Below are 17,593 nucleotides of genomic sequence, written 5' to 3' on the forward strand. Positions count from 1 at the left end.
ATAATAATTAATTAATTATTTTTATACCATAACTAAATTGTATTCATTCCAGAGATGTAAAACTACCTGCCCAATATTATTAATCACAGTCTATGTCTAAGAAGATACCTTAGGAATCAGGGTTATTTCCCTAATCTGGTTAAAGAATAGTCACTTTAGACACATAGCCAACTTCATTTTAGTGGTAAAAGATGCAAGGCACTTCTGCTCAACAGAGAGACAGAACAAGAAAGCTACACACCTTACTATGTTAAAATACCATTCTAGACATTTTTAGCATATATATTAAAGCAAAAGTGAAAATAAGAGCTGTAAATATTGGAAAAGAAACAGGCAAAATGAAATCCTTGCCCCTGTTGCTGTCAATAAAAATCCAAAGGAATCATAAAAAACCTACTGAAAGCAACAACGGAATTTAGTAGGCTGGTAAATTATAATGTAAATATAGAGAATATGTTTTCCCCATATCTTGCTAAAATAGCAAAACAAACACATTCACAGCAGCAACAAAAACATACATTTAAGGAATAATTAAAACTTTACTCAACGCCAGAAAATATCTAAATAAATGCAGATGCATAATATGTTCATCGTGGTACATTTTTAAGATGCAGATGTTGTCCTAATTAATATGCAACTGTACTGTAATCACAAGTAAAATCTCCAAATGCAACATAAATGTTTAGAAAGTTCAGACAATAGTTAAGTCACTGGCCAAGTCTAATAAAAAAATGGAAAAATATAGGGATTCAAGATGGCTTTTTAAGATATATTTATTTATATTTCTAAATATTTCTTAATACTTAGACTAATAAATTGCCTCTAAAATAATGTACAAACAGAAAATTTGGAACCAGGATAGAGGAATTAGACCCAGATAATATTAAAAAGCATTAAAAAGTTATAGAGTACAGTACAAGAATTAGCAATGAGAACTAACAAAATAATAAAGTTCAGATATAAGTCAAAGTGTGTAGCATTAAAAAGGGACCAAATAAGGATTATTCAGTAAACGTCGAGAAGGAAACTGGCTAATTATTATGTAACAGCGAAGAAGTTATAGTTCAAAAGGCACTACAAGAAAATACCAACCACTTAGAGCAGTGTACTTAGAGTGGAACAGATGACTTAGTTTGCTTGCTGACTATCCTGAACATCCCTCAGGCAAGTGACATCTCGATTTGTCAATTCTTGTACTGAATAAACTCGATAAAACTGTGATTTTTATATTTCTGGTTACATTGTGAAAATTAATGAAAAATGCAAGTCAGGGTCATTCTGTTTCAATAACTGGACTGGTAAGTGGTTAAAAATGGTTTTGTAATATAGCAGGGAATCACTAGAATGGAATTGTGTACCGGTACTATTGGTGGGGAAAGTGCAGGCATGGAGAAAGTAGGTCTTAGGCAGTCACTAAGTCATGCAAAAGGATGTAATGATGGAGAACACAGAGAGCAGAATGAAAGAAGTCTATGTCAAATGTCAAACAGACATCCTACCTGGATAGTGGATTTAGGATGATTTCAAGTGTCTTTTCTTAACAAATTACCTGATTATAATTATATGAAATATATCACAGCCAGAAAGAAAAGGAGCCTGGACCAATCTTGTCTTTGAAGGTATTCTTCCTTCTGTATTCTCTGTCTTAATCCAAATTTTAAGGTTGATAAAAATGATGTTTTATAGAAGTCAAATAATTCATTCAAGATGACACTACAATCTCATCTTATTACAAAGCTTTTGCACATCAGAAGAGATCACCAACAGAGTGAAAAGACAATCCACAAAGTGGGAAAAATTTTCAGCCAACTATGCATCAGACAAAAGACTTATATATAGAACATATAAAGAATTGAAAAACTCAGGCCCCTGAAGTTCAAAGACCCAATTAAAAAATGGGCATCTGAGATGAATATACACTTCTCAGATGAAGAAATACAAACGGCAAATAAATACATTAAAAAAACGTACAATATCACTGGTCATTCGGGAGATGCAAATTGAAACAACACTGAGATTCCATCTCACCTCAGAAAGAATGGCTATCATCAAAAACTCAACCAATACCAAATGCTGGAGGGCCTGTGGGGAAAAAGGAACCCTTCTCCACTATTGGTGGGAGTGCAGACTGGTGCAACCACTGTGGAAATCAGTGTGGCAATTTCTCAAAAAACTGGGACTAGAGGTTCCATTCAACCCTGCTATTACCCTTCTGGGTATCTTCCTAGAAGAATTAAAAACATCATGCCACAGCGATTTATGTGCACCCATGTTTATAGCAGCACAATTTGTAATAGCTAGATCTTGGAAACAACCCAAATGTCCATCAACTGAGGACTGGTTAATAAAGATGTATTTTTATGTAATAGAGTACTACTCAGTCATAAAGAAGCATAAACTTGGGACTTTTATAGGTAAATGGATGCAACTCAAGACCATACTCGTAAGTGAAATAAACCAGACCTGCATGTGCAAACATCATGTAATCTCACTAGTGTGAGAAACTGAAAGAGTAAATAAGATCCAAAATGTACAGTAGATATTGGTAAAAGGGAAGAAACTGTTCAAAAGGAAAGAGCAACTGGGATGGGGAAAGGAGAAAAGAAGGAAAGGAAAAGCAAAAAAAAATTTCTATACACACACACACACACACACACACACACACAAAGATAGTTATACTACTAATTTCTCTTAGTTCCCTGAAAAGAAAGGTTTGCGTTAATATCGTTTGTACAATTAAATGCCTATATTTTGTACTCTGAGCAACTAATTTAAAGATAACAATACACAATGTATTACCTGAGTAATTTAAAGATAACAATATGCAGTGTATTAACCGCTACTACTCTCCTATTATCTGGTTTGAAATTTTGGGTTTTTTCTCTTTAAAATAAAAAAAAAATTAAAAAATCACTATGGACCTTATTCTTGACTATATAACATATTCACTTGAGATAATGATGCTAACAGCTATATTTTATGAATTTAAAAACTAACTTCTAGACCCCTCTTGTGAGATACAGAGGGTATACTGCCACTGTTTTGGTCTTCCTATATTTTCTATTTGTTGCACTTTAAAATTATTTTATTGCCTTGTTTTTATAATGTTTTAAAAACTTATAAATTAGAAAAATGCTCTTAATATTTAATGAGAATATTAAAATATGTTCTCCTTCAGGAAACTTACTCATGTGGCTCCCCAGCAATATAAAAGATGGCAATTCTCTAAAACAATAGAAGTTCTAGTTCTAGTTTTTAAAATAAAGAAAAAAATAAACTCAAGATAAAAGCACTATTTATCAAAGTTATTTTTATTGGCATTTAAGAAGTAAAAGGAGAGGTAAAGGTAATTCAGCACAGTAAAATCTTTTCTTAAAATTCTCAGTTTATTACAAAGATGAAGTGGTAACTATTAGTAACTAACATACTACAATCAACATAGCTAATACACTGGTAACTTGGGTAATATAAAAATTAGTTTCTTTTAAATATGCTACTGTTTAACTACAAGTTATCTTTTCTTTATTATGGTTAATGCTAGAAATTAACTTTGCTTTATATTTACATTATAGCCTTCAAGTTGCCTGAATTTCAGAATCCCTTGAGCAAAAAAAGTTGAAAACTTCAACCACAAAATTATTCTCTTTGCTTTTCATTTTTACTTCCCTAACTCTACGAATAACCTTCCTGCTCTCTGAAACTATGAAGTTCATATGGGCAGGAACAAAGGTTGATTATGCTCATCATGATATTCTCAGCACATTGCAGAATACCTACCATAAACTCAGATATTCAAAAATTATGTGGAGAAGTATGTGAATAAATAATTGCTAAAAGGCCAAATGTAGTAGTTTCAGATAATTTGTAGTAGTTTCAGATAATTCCAAAGAACCCTTAATCTGAACTCCTATTTCCACTCTTTATCCTTAAATTATTTTCAAATGAATAAAGGAAAGTTGTATGTGAAGAAAGATGAATGTTCAATACATAATTTGGCAAATATTTAGTGATATTTGATGACAGGAACATAAAAACGGGTAAGATTCCTGTTCTCAATGCAGTATGTTGGAACAATAGTGAGTATATCAAAGAATACCTCTCAGAGAAAATATCACAGCAGTGATAACATTTAAGTGAACTCTTAAAGGATTAATAAGAATATGACAGATGCACAAATGGGAAAAGCCATTCAGACGGAAGGGGAAAACTTTTTCATGAAAAAGCACGATTTTGGGGGGAGATATTACATAAAAAATTTGGACGTCTGATACATGCCAACTGAAGTAAAAATAAAGACTGAAAAATATCTTCAGAAATTAAATGAAATCAAATCAATGAAATGTTATATCTGGCTGCATGCCTGCATGCCATTTCTGGAAAGGAGACTATACTTGCTTATATGTTGTCTTTTTATGCGGTTTCAAGTCAGTTTTGAAATGCAAACCCTAAGGATATTGCCTAATACATAATTTCCACAGCCTTGTGGAGAATAAAGGTAAGGGCTGAACAACTTAACAAGGAAAGCATTTCAGGTTAGTGACTGAAACCGAAAACAGTATTTCTCTATCTGAGCAAAAAAATCATTCTTAAATTGTGGGTTATGAGGTACTTTAGATTCTGCATAGGATTAATTTGAAAGAGAAAACACGGAAATCCTCTGCTAATTTGAAAATGCCTCTATAATTTAAACTCTAACTTTTAAAAAGCTTTTTAAAAAGTTTTACAATTGGAAGAAGAGTCTCACCTTCCTCTGGTAAATTGCGATCCAGTCTGTTGTGGCAAACCATTTGTGAGTTTTGATATCACTCACACCGTTCTTCAGGTTTCCAAACCGCTTTGTCAGGTCCACCTGCAGCAGGTTCCTAAGAAGGTCCTTGAGATCTGAACTGAAGTGAGATGGGAATCGGACCTGCAAAAATTAGAGCAAGTGCTAAAACCCACGTTCAAGACTCATACCATTCTTGTTTTGACTTCACAAAGGCTGTTTGTTAAGGTGAAAGGTTATTATGCAGATAAAAATATCTAGTGATGCCCTTCAGACCTTCAAATACTTTTAACTACATGTTGCAGTTACTATCCCATCAAAATTTTAAAATACACAAATTATTTGGGTGAATGATATAAAAGTGCTCTTTTAGGGCCTTATTTTAATCATGGACTTCCCTCCCTTTAAGGACATAACTGGCCATGCACACATTTAGAACTTTTCCAACCACATCAGAAGCCTTATGCATCTTCAAGAGAGATTCCCTTGGATCGCACTTTATAAGCCTCTGTCTCAGAGATGTACAGATTAAGCCAGTAACAGAAACAGAACAAGCACTAGTGTGTACACTTGGGAAAGAGATCTATCAAAAAAGAGTCTAAAGATGATCATAAAAACCCACACTGCCTTTCACAGCACAGGAAACTATTTTTCATTTATTAGCAGACAGCTTTTAAGCGTAATTCTACTATTATGTAACAGTACGACTGGACTACTGGGAGACAAGATGAAAACTCAGATTCCTGAGGATTAGGTACAATTATTGTCCCTACTTTCTAGGTGTGGGTGAAGCAGTTAAGACCTATAATGATTAAATAATCTGCCTAGGATTACAGAGCTAAGTGGTAGCAGTGTTTTTATAAATAAGTGCTCTGAGTTCAGGGTATATACTTCTATTTATTCTAGACTGGTTCCCTGATTCCATCATCTGAACATAATCAAGATGGGGAACTTCCTAGAAGATGGAAATTTTCCTTTAAAAAACTTTTTGTTGTTGTTTTCTCCTCACTTACCCTAGCTGAAGTAGTAAGCAGAGAACAAGGGGTTCTTAAAAGGCACACTGTTTACTTTAAAAATGATTTTTCCCCAGTGGTTCCATTAACTCAGACTTTGCATGTGGTACATCCAACCTTTGTTCAGATGCCAAGAAGTAACTTACTTGAGATAGGTCTGTCTTCATTTAGAATTAAACTTGCACAAACTGGTAAATAGTAATGTGCCAGTCATTCCCTTTCATGATGTTCAGAACTGCGGACTGTAATTTACTAAATAGAAGTTATTTTCTGGATTCTGGTTATATATAATGCAGTACATGAAGAATATAGGTACATACATAAAGTAGCCATTTACATATGTCTGTCTGCATGTATGTATGTAAATAAAGTGTATGTAAATAAACTAATTAGATTAGTTAAAGGGAAAAAGGTATACGTGTATATACAAGGCTAACAGTGGTTCTCTCTCTCTCTTTTTTTTTTTTGGCTTTTTTCCAGTACCAGGAATCGAACTCACGACCTTGCACTTGCCAGGCAGGCACTGTGCCACTGAACTAAATCCCCAGCCCAACAGTGATTCTCAAATGGAGTGGTGGTGGTTTACAGCAAATTTATTTGAGAACCTTATAAAATTATAGACATATCTTCCTCACTGTTATATCACACCCTTTTCTCCAGAGATTTTGGTAGGTAGCTCACACTCTCATAATGGTCAAACTAATAGTGGGAATTTCTCATATCTTAGAGTATATCTAAGATATTTCTCAGATCTTAGAGGAGAAATAATGAGAATTATTGTGAAAATATTTTTTCTACGATAGTTCTGAAATGTAATCTGAAATATAATTTCTAGAGCCATGTCAAATCATCAAATTGGAATTAGTTAGAAACCATAAAAAAACCATAAATAACCTAAACAAAATTATATTTTAATATAATTTCCTTCTTGATAGCATATTAACCTGGAGATACCAACCAATTCTACCATAGGAAGAGTGACTAATTTTTCCTTCAAAACCATATTGAGAAGGTATTTTCTATCATTATAATTACAACTATCTTAGAACATGAAATCAAAATTGTAGACTACTGCAACTAGAATAAGCTTATTTTAGGTTAGTGAAATCTTCATTTTAAAGATAAGGAACTTGAGTTCTAGCAGGCAACTGACTTGGTCAGTGGACTGTGGGGAAAATAACTTAAGATAGTACTCCTGATTTCTATATTTATGAGCTTTCTGCCATAGCAAATAATGTGACAGTTGCTATAAACAGTCAGATATAAAAAGAGAAAGATATTTTAAACCCACTAGTCCATTAGTTCTGAGAGATAAGTCTTTTAGAACCCTGGTATCATTTAACATGGAAAAGGTTTTTGTACAACATAAAAGAGGTGCTCACACAATATACACTTCCTGGAGTTCTTTCTTTGGTGTTTTCCTTAATTTTATTTCCTGTTTAGAATTCTTTCCAACCTTCAGAGACGATGTTACTTCTGAGTTTCCTAATGATATATACTTGAGATTAAATGTATTGCTACAGTCTTGCATATACAGTCAAGTAAAGATATGCAGAGCAAGGTCATGGGAAATGATGCATATACATCTGAATTGTCTAAGATCACTCAAAAAAATGCAGATGTTTAAAATCCACAGAATACCTAATGAGTCAGTATCTCTAGGGCGAGACACCAAAGATAGAGACCACTTCATGACGACAGAGACAACCGAAGTGCTGATCTAGCACATGGAGCTGATCTGCCATATGTCAAGCTGATGAGTGTTTAATGAATGCATGAATTCAAATTCAACAAATGTTAATGGAATACTGACTACGTGGCAGGAACTGATGTGCTTGGGATATATTAGTAAACAAACTAAAACAATGATTCCTACCTTCATTGAGTTTTCATTCTAATGAGAAAGAAGATAAACAATAACAGCGACTGAAGTGATCCTTTAAAAATGTCATTCCTCACAAAATATAGTATGGTAAGAGTTTTAAATTTTATTCTGAAGAAAATGGGCAATCCTTGTATGCCAGCCTGGCTGGCTGGCTGGCTGGTTCCCTGCCTCCCTCCCTCCCTTCTTTCCTTCCTTCCTCATTTTTTGGTGCTAGGGATTCAACCTAGTACCAGATACCTTCTGCAAGCTTAGTATGAGCTCTTTCACTGGGCTGCACCCGCCCCCGCCAATAGACCCTCACTGGAAGGTTTTGAGAGAAGTAGCAGGATTTGATTTAACATTTTTAAAAGAACCATTCTTGTGGCTCAGGTGAGAAGGGTAGCGGTATAGGTGGCAAAAATGGCTGACTTCTGTACACGCGGAACCAAAAGGGTCTTCCTGTGCATGAGATGTGGGATGAAGACTCCAAGGCATTTGGTCTGAGCAACTACAGGGATGGAACCTCCATCAATTGAGATATGAAAGGCTGTGGAAGAAACTGATTTTCTAGGGGGAATAAAAACCTGTCAGTTTTAGAGATGCTAAATTTAGCAAATTTATTAGATACTTGAGGGGAGATCTCAAATAGGATACTGAATATAGGAGTAAGGTTTGAACCGAAAAAATGCACCTGGAAATTGCGAGCTGGCTCTTACAGACAGAAGGCTGACCGAGACCAGTAACGGGGGGAAGAAGAGGCCCATGCCAGTGAGACTAAGAAGGGAAGATCAGCAGTGCAGGAATAAAAAAGACTGAAGAGCAACTGGAGCAAGTGAGAAATAACGAACGAACTATTGAACTAGATTCTATCTTTTGCTTTGCTACAAACAACTTTCTGGCTTGGGGCAATTCTGAGACTTGCTTTACCTACACGAGGAATTGAAGGAGTTAAATGAAATAAAATTTAGTATCTTTGACACTTCAAAAATTCTACCAGCTATTTCTTTTTAAGAATTCATTTATTCATTTATTTCTTTTAGGAGACAGGCTTGTTATGTTGCCTAGGCTGGCCGCAGACTCCTGGGATCAAGTAGTCCTCCTGCCTCAGCCTCTTGAGTAGCTGAAACTATTTATTACTACACCTAGCAAAGCTATTTCTTTAGTAGAAAGAACTCCTAGGTTTTAATTTCAATACCAGTTAAACACATGCTCTGTGATCTAGGGAAAACCCCTTTACCTTTCTGAATCTCAGTTCTCTCATCTCTAAAATGCTGAGAATATTTTTCATCTGGCAGGTATGAAAAGAAATTATGTAACTTTAATGGATCTGCCTTTCTTTTTCTTATGCCTAATATCTTAGACACACTAATTAGTTTTCATTTTTAACCTTCCCATTAGAATGCTATTTTAATGATTCTAAGCCAGATTTTTGGATTCAAAGAAGGAATGTGGACGAAATCTATGTTTCCATCGCCAGACCACCTAAGGACTCCAGTCCATGTCAGGAAAATCATTTGGAATGCATAGGAAGTTCCTCTTTTCTTTCTGGTTCATGTGCCACTTGTTAATTTATAGAATAAAAACTTTCTTAAAGGCTTAAACTTCATAGAGTGAGGAGGAAAATGGATAGCTCTAGACTTGCTTTAGAGGGACAGCACAGTGAATATATCTAATACCCAAAATAACATCGTCAAATTACATTATGCAATATGTTGAACTATAAAACTCACTCTGAATTGAGCAAGCTCAACAGAATATTTGTTTTGCTTTCAGGCCAGTTATAAAGTCTTATACATTTCAGTTTCAGGAATGACTACTATTTTCTACAAACTTAAGAGGAAGTTCCATCCAACAAAGCAAATCAGTTCATGTTGCTATGGTATTTGTGATTTAAATTCACTAATTGACTTTGCACTATTTTTCTTTTAGAAAGAAAACAATAAGTCCAAATCAAATTTGTCTACACTGAGCTTAATTACAGGAATTATAAAGTTCATTTTTGGCTGATATAAGGAAAAAATTTTACTGCTATTCTGCAATTACTGGCAGGGGAAAGGGTTGTTTAAGTAGTAACATTATCTTTTATGCACTGGGATAAAATTTACTAGGCTTAAATATCTCAGAAGAGTTTGCAGACAGCCAACAAACAATAATCTATTAATTTCTGGTCAGACTATATTGGAATAAATTTAAATTATCTCCTTCACTTAGGTACAAGAGCTTCTAAAACATTTACAGTACCAGTAAAGGATTTATCTATCAAAAATTATCATATATATTAGTCAACTTTTCAAAGGCCCTAACAACTTTTTATAAACTAGTATTCAGCCTCTATAGACATGGTGCCAACCTCCACACTACCTCAAAGGACCCAGTGTAATTTTAATCACCTTGAATACTATAAATAAAAAGAAAGAGCTAGGGCATTTGAAAATATTTATAAATTCTGGTGCCATGTCTATGGGCTCTGTAATCTGTTTCCTGTGCTATGCAGAAACAGTGTTAGATAAACAGATTTTGTGCTTGCAGAGAAATACTACCCACACCATCCTCACCTCTCCCACAAAATAAAGAGCCATTTTGTAATCATTTGCTCTTCAGACCACTGCAGAGCTGTCTCAAAGCAGGTGTTAATGAGGATTTTAAATGACTGCAGCAAAGTGTTAAAAAAAATGATCCTATATAAATAGTAGAATTGCCTTTGATTTTATGAAAATGACTTCTGAGTACTTCTAAGCCTCTTTAACTATAGCCAGGGCCAAACAAAAAATAGCATTTAAATTTCCCAAAAAAGTATTAACAATGGCGCCTTAGAAAAAAATGTAGAGGTATATCTGCATATGTGTATGTTACTAAGGAAACAGAGTATGTACAGAAAAGAGTTAAAATAGCAGGCCTGAGATCACCCCCTTAGGACTCCTTGAGACTTGACCCCTAGCAGGTATCCGGAAACTTGAATGGGATCAGTTCCTTACACTGTGTGACACTTCCCCTTCATGACAAGAGTGGCTCAGACTGTTTGTACAAATGATATGGTTTGTGCTGAATATCTGCTTTTATTCTGGGGACCTTGGATTTGGGTATGTGCTAGGCAGAGTGCATATATGTATAATTTCCAATAAAAACAATGGGCAGAGTCTCTAATGAGCTAGTGTCCTGCATTTCACACGTTTCACAATTCATTGCTGGAGGAGTTAAGTGCATTGCTGTGGCTCCACTGGGGAAGGACTTGAGGGTTCCTGATTTCCTCTGGACTTTGCCTTTTTCCTTTTGCTAATTCCCTCTTTCGTAGTAAGTCTTGGATGCGAGCATCAGTATATGCTAAGTCCTGTGAGTTCTCAACAGGGAATCAAAAACCTGGAGATGGGGTTTGGGCCCCGTGACACAGAAAGAAATGGCCACTGAGCTGCTAATCAATTACCCTTCAAGTGAGCATCGATCTACTTTTGGGAAAAATTAACCAAGTCTTTGTTTATTCAGTACATACTTGTGTTTCCACTTCTAGACGCTGTGCAGTATTTCTTCGTACATTTTTGGTATTGTTAAAAATGGTATAATATTTACGTTATATATAACAAAGCTCAGAATTTTAAAAATTATGTAAGCCAGACTTTAAAAGCTGGTTTCCATAACAGCTGTTACTTGATTACCCTACTTGCAAGTATCACTTTTGAACACAATATCAACTATTATACGTCCATGGATAATATAGCCTGATAGAGTTGCTGTGGAAACCATGAGTGATTCTTGTCATAGAATATATGGCACCAAGGCACTAAACTTAAAGACTAATCTTAAACAACAGCATATATATTGCTAGGAAAAAGCATAGTTAAATTCAAAATTACAAATTTTTTCTGTCAGCCATGCATTTCTAAACCAGAACCTTAATACTGCATGAATAATTTGACATTTAAATACCACCTCTTCTGTTTTTTAAAGGCAAAATGTGTGTAGGAGAGAATCTAACAAGCTGATTGATCATCTTTCTGTACATTTAAAAATACCAGCTTTAGTTGAAACATTATAATAGAGAAAATATTTAAGCTAATGTTCAAATATATGGATTTCAGTGAACTAATCATTTATTTTTATTTTAACTTTTGACTACCATTGATACCTGTAATTTTTATGGTATGGCTTCAGAATGGAAAATACAGTCAACATAAAATGTTGCATAAAAGTAATTCTTTTAAAAATAGGAAAACGTAATTCTGAATGAAAAGTATATTCTTAAATGCTATTTTATATTAAGACCATCAAAAATTTAAATGCAAATAGAAAATTCATAAATATAAAACCAGAATTGGATTTTTATTGACTTGAAAAATTAGCAGAATGTAAAAAAACTAGTTAGCTTCCAATCTGGCTTTTATCTACTAACCAGAGAGATAATATGAGTTTTACAATGTGGCTAGAGATACATGTTAGTTTGGATTTGGATGAGGGAAAGTAGTGATTATGATTTGTATTTCACATAATACAGACACTAGAGATCACTTTAACAGTGATGGTCTACTTTTATGTTCTGTAAGAGGTATTTACATTCTACCTCTGATACAGATGAGGTATAAGTTTTTTTATTAGTTTGCTAATTTATGAATACAGACACAACAACAAGCTGTCTCCAAAAAGTGTGATAAAATACAAGAAAAGTCTTATAATCTTTATGGCCTGCATATAGACAATGACATATGGAACAATATGACGCTGAAATGTGGATGCTTAAGTGGTTGAATAGACATGTTGTGTTGTTAAATGTCTTGTTCCTAAAGCCTACCTGCGTAGCATCCCTGATTTAAATTTGGGTCCTGGCAGAAAAGATAAATTATTGCATGGTGGCCATTTGGGTATCTTGTTATATATAATCTTGTAAATTTTAAATTCAGGGATCCTGAAGTGAACTTTTATACTTTTCAGAGCTTGAATCTGGCTGAGATACAAAGAAATGGAGACTTTGCCTCTATCTTCTATCAGAATCTTTAGGTTGATTAGGTTTATCTCTGCCTAAAATGATCTTAACATAAAAATAGTCAATTATCTCAGATCTCAGGATAACGTGATGGGAAAATTTATGTTCTGTCCTGTTCATATTCTAAATAGAGCTACATGGTCTTAACAAAAAGGACAAAGTAAGAGAAAGTACCGTATGCAGGAACAGAAAGAAGGAAGAATACTCCTTCTCATATACTTTATCACTAATTCCCTAACGTACAGAACATTTCTTGCTGGAGAGGCTTAAAAGGCTTCTCTGTCTTTGCTACTTGGTAAGGAGAATCAGACTCATCTCTAGTGAGATCTCAGACATGAACTGTGAGAGGTCAGTGATCCTAAACAAAATGCCCTGGGAAGCAAAATTAGAGAGTGTAAATGTAAAAGAAAGCTTTACGTGGTTATGTACAAAATGTAAAACATTATGACCCAGTAAATTACTCATGTTCAAGAATAATGTTTATATCAATGGCAATTAAAATCAACATGAACACTTCTGTTAAAATCAATTCTATAAACTCATCCATTTTATATTTCCTTCTAACTTGGGGGTTTCTTTTTTTTTTTTTTTTGGTTTTGGTTTTTCTCCGGTACCAGGAACCGAACTCACGACCTTGCACTTGCCAAGCAGGCACTTTGCCGCTGAGCTAAATCCCCAGCCCCACTTGGGGGTTTCTGACATAACTCAAATGGGAATTCTCTCCTGAAAAAGAACAGCATAGAAAAACAGCTCCTAAAACTTCTCTCCAAGGGCCTACCCATGTGAAATAACTAACAATTAGTATGTATTTGAATGAATATTGAGAATTATGGCAATCATCCTGTTTTTTGTAAGCAATAAAAATTTGCTTTACTGTTTTTCTAATTTGATGATACAACTGCCATTTTTTTCTTACAAGATCAGCAGTATCAGATACTTTTATATTTTTTCAAATTGAGGGTAATATTGGGATGACACAATATGACTCCAATCTTTAAACCTTAAGATTCATGTACAGAAATAATGAATAAGAAAGGAATGATAAATATATAACTCACCTTCCCAGAAACGATCTTTTCATAAATCTGAATTGGTTGGTCTGCAAAGAATGGGGGGTAGCCAGCTGCCATTTCATAGATTAGCACTCCCAGCGCCCACCAATCCACTGCCTTATTGTAGCCCTGAGATAAACCAACACCAATGTCAATTACTACTTAAGTTACTCAGAGGAAAATGAACTCATATGTAATTCAAAATTATCTGGAAGCATATAAAAATTTTAATGCAGTTGCTAAGCAGCTATTTGGATAGAATTTAAAAAATGAACAAAATATATCAGATTTAAATCAAACAAAAGGGAGGATTTCCAGATACCGGAATTGAATATTAGAAAAGATTATTAAATCTTTTCCCTAAAACCAAGATGACTATTACTGCTAATGAAATTTGTCTTGTTTCTCTGAGAAAACTTTGTTTTTCAGCAACAGAAAGGGAGCTAGACCAATACCTCCTAAGGCCTATCATAGGTCCAAATCTTACAAATTAGGTTTTCTATAGAAAGGTGAAAGGTTTTGAAACAAAACAGTACTAGTGGGATAATATTGGAGCTGACTTCAAAATATGAAGGAGTATATCTCTACATTGTATCTCTACATTCCAGGAGTTTGGAAGGCAAATATATTGGAGATAATCATGTCTATCTCATAGGATCTTGTGAAGGGTAAAATTTAATGTGGAACCAAATTAATATAAATATTTAAATGTAACCTACTTTTGCAATCTACTGATTTTCTTTTTATCTTTAAACATATACAGGAAAGAAAATTAGTACGTAGGGTTTTATGAAAAGTACAGACATTCCTTGCTTAACGACCTACCTATTTAAGGACTGTTCGGACTTACGACCTGTCACTTGGACTTACAACCAGTGTTACATCTTGTTTATAGAACCTCAATGTCTTTTATTGTACAGTACACCTTGTTTATACAGTACTGTAATTTTTTCTGATTGTACTGTATATTACAGTACTGTAGTTTTATGTTCTGTTATACATTACAGTACCATATGTAAGAATTATGCAAACAAAAGCAAAGTCAGCTTTGACTATGTCTTTTTTCTGAATATTGTAATGTACATACTATATACAATTCCTCACTCAGAGACCAATTCATTTAATGACAGCAGCATGACTGTAATTTGGTCATTAAATGAGGAGTGCCTGTACATTAAGTGAAAGAGAACAATATGTTTAAAATGCTTTGCATACCAAATGTATAATTCAAAGATATGGTGAATTGGGTTTTAATTATTAAAGTTACTAAAATTAACACTTAGAAGCATAAGAAAATCAGTCATAATGTGCATATGTTAACATGTGTACACTAAGTGTGTTATCAACTATGTTCTGTGTCAAGTGTCACAAAGGAATATGGGAAAAAGCTCACACTCTCCAATCATGGGGAAAGATAAGTTGAGTTCTTCCCAGGCCTTGTGTTCTGCCCTCAGATGTCCCCTCTAATTACTATCACCCTCTCCACATTCCAGCCTTTTGTCATAATGTTAGCTCTACAAATGGTTTACTTTCCAAATTATTAGCTAACATATAATACTATAATTCCCTCTGCTCCCCTCCCTCTTCCAGTCCTGGTGATTGAACCAACAGCTTTTATGCCGAGCTACATTCCCAACTCTTTTTATTTTAATTTTGAGACTAAGGTTTCACCAAGTCAACAAGCTGCCCAGAGTAGGCAGGAATCTGTGATCCTCTTGCCACAGCCTTCCACCAGAGTGCTGGATCACAGGCATGTGCTACCATCCCCAGCTATTCCCCCCCGACCTTTTTTTTTCCTGATTCGGTATTATTTTGAAAAGGAAAAAATGATGTAAGAATAACTTAACTTGTTGATGTTTTAAACTCTATGCTAATGTTTATACTAAATGTGCCAGATACAAGCTAATACCATAAGTATAGGGAATTAAAACAAATCAATAAGGAAACTACTAAGTTACAACAGGTAACAAGCAAAGGACAGGAAGTAATAATTTATATACATACATACACACAAAGAAACAAAGAAACATCAAATGGCTATTAAGCATTGGAAAAAATCTAAGAAGCAGTAAATATTTTTAAATGAGAATACTCAGTGCTTGAGAGTGTGGTAATACAGGTACTCTCATACACTACTGGTAGGAGTATAAAATGGTACAGTCTTTTTGGAAAACACTTTGGTAATACATATCAAGGGCGTTTAAAATGCTCATATCCTTTGACCCAGTACTTCTGCTTCTGGGAATTTATCCAAAGGAAATTATGTGAAATACATAAAAAGCTTTATATACAAAGATGTTTATCACAATTGTTTATAATAGCAAAAAATGAAAACAAGCAAACAAAAACCCTCTAACAACAACAGCAACTATAAAAGAAAAAGCAAACAATGGTGAAGCTCTGTATCGTTTCCAATTTTTTTATTACTTGTTACTGTCTTTGATTGTTTGATCAACCTTGCATTCTTACATCTGGTGGACTGAGCAACTTTGGTGAAGGTAACAGTATGTAGTGCAGCTATCATTTTGTTTTGAGCTCATGTATTGTTTTTTGTTGTTTATGTGTTCTTTTTGTTTTTGTCTTCATTGTTGTTGGTTTGTTAGTTTTTTCTCTTTTTTTTTTTTTTTTTGGTTTTTCTCCGGTACCGGGAACCGAACTCACGACCTTGCATTTGCCAGGCAGGCGCTTTGCCGCTGAGCTAAATCCCCAGCCCCAGTTTTTTCTCTTTAAAATAAAAGCAATAAAAAGACAAGAAAAAGGAAACCTAAATATTCAACAATGGAAGATTGGTTGAATATTTTATGGTATGTCAGTACACAAACATAAGCACCACACACATACACACACACACACAAAATGGTGTTTGCATAATTGTTGCTACACAAGTGAGAAAAGCCAGACACAAAACTATATTTTCATTATGATCTAAATTAAAATAACATGCATATAAAAATACATTGATACGTTTTTTCTTTAAGTCTATCTCTAAGTGGTGGGATTACATGTTTTTCGGGGGTTGTTTCTTTATATTTTTCTGTATTTTCCAAGTTTTTTACAATAACAATCTATTGCTTTCACAATTTATACATACTTGTACAAATATTGGTGCTTATTTTGTGATGACATTGTTAGCCACATTTAAAGAAGAAACAGCAATGATATTTAGATTATAAAAGAGTAAAAAGACAATTATAAAAGAGTAAACAATCTATAAAAGATGTAGATTATAAAAGATAATAAGAGGAGAGCTATAAGAAATATTTTGTTTCAGCCAAATTTCAATATGTCAGTTTGTGGTGCATCAATGTGAACCTTTTATTTCTTTCCCTTTCCTTGTTCTTATTTACACTCAATTTTTGTTAGTTTCCCTTTCTAGTTTTTTTAAGGAAGAGAGAAGTTAAACCATTCTTTTAAATATGGCTACCATTTCTCCCATGGCTTTTCTCTATTCTAAACCTGGTCAACTGCTGTAATACTACTATTAAACTAAAATTACAAAATGATTTCCTACATTCCTTTCACTTAGGTGATAAATTTGAAACAAAGGAAGAACTCAAACCTAGTCCATATCATTTCTAGATTGACACCTGGTCCATATCATCTCTTGCTTGCTTCCTCTCATGTTACTGGGAATAATTATGAAAAACAAAAACAAAACAAAACAAAACGCTCTGTTTTGGGTCAAAACATGAATATATAGTAGCAGTTAGATTTATTCCCTCTTTTTCTCTAACATCCATAATTAAAACTGACAGAAATTATAAAATAAATGGTAGACTCTAAATAATTATTCTTTAGTAATTATGCATAAATAGGTTTAATATACATATTAGGTCTAATATTAGGTCCAATAAAAATTAGGTTAATAAACTGTTTCGTCAAAACTCCATTGTGATGCATGCCTCACATTCCTGCTTCATACAGACC

General features: G+C 34.0%; 1 protein-coding gene across 1 annotated transcript in view; it reads right to left on the reverse strand.

Annotated features, from left to right (window-relative positions):
* Prkacb (protein kinase, cAMP-dependent, catalytic, beta) overlaps nucleotides 1-17,593 on the reverse strand; it is a gene marked incomplete at its 5' end in the record, with an annotated part of 117,513 nt that overhangs the window by 5,990 nt on the left and 93,930 nt on the right. The window contains 2 exon segments of the mRNA XM_005385166.2: nucleotides 4,745-4,909; nucleotides 13,673-13,795. Of these exon segments, the coding sequence (XP_005385223.1) occupies nucleotides 4,745-4,909; nucleotides 13,673-13,795 (288 nt within the window).

This window comes from Chinchilla lanigera, unplaced genomic scaffold, assembly GCF_000276665.1.
Source record: "Chinchilla lanigera isolate Chin_1 unplaced genomic scaffold, ChiLan1.0 scaffold00022, whole genome shotgun sequence".
Classification (NCBI taxonomy): domain Eukaryota; kingdom Metazoa; phylum Chordata; class Mammalia; order Rodentia; family Chinchillidae; genus Chinchilla; species Chinchilla lanigera.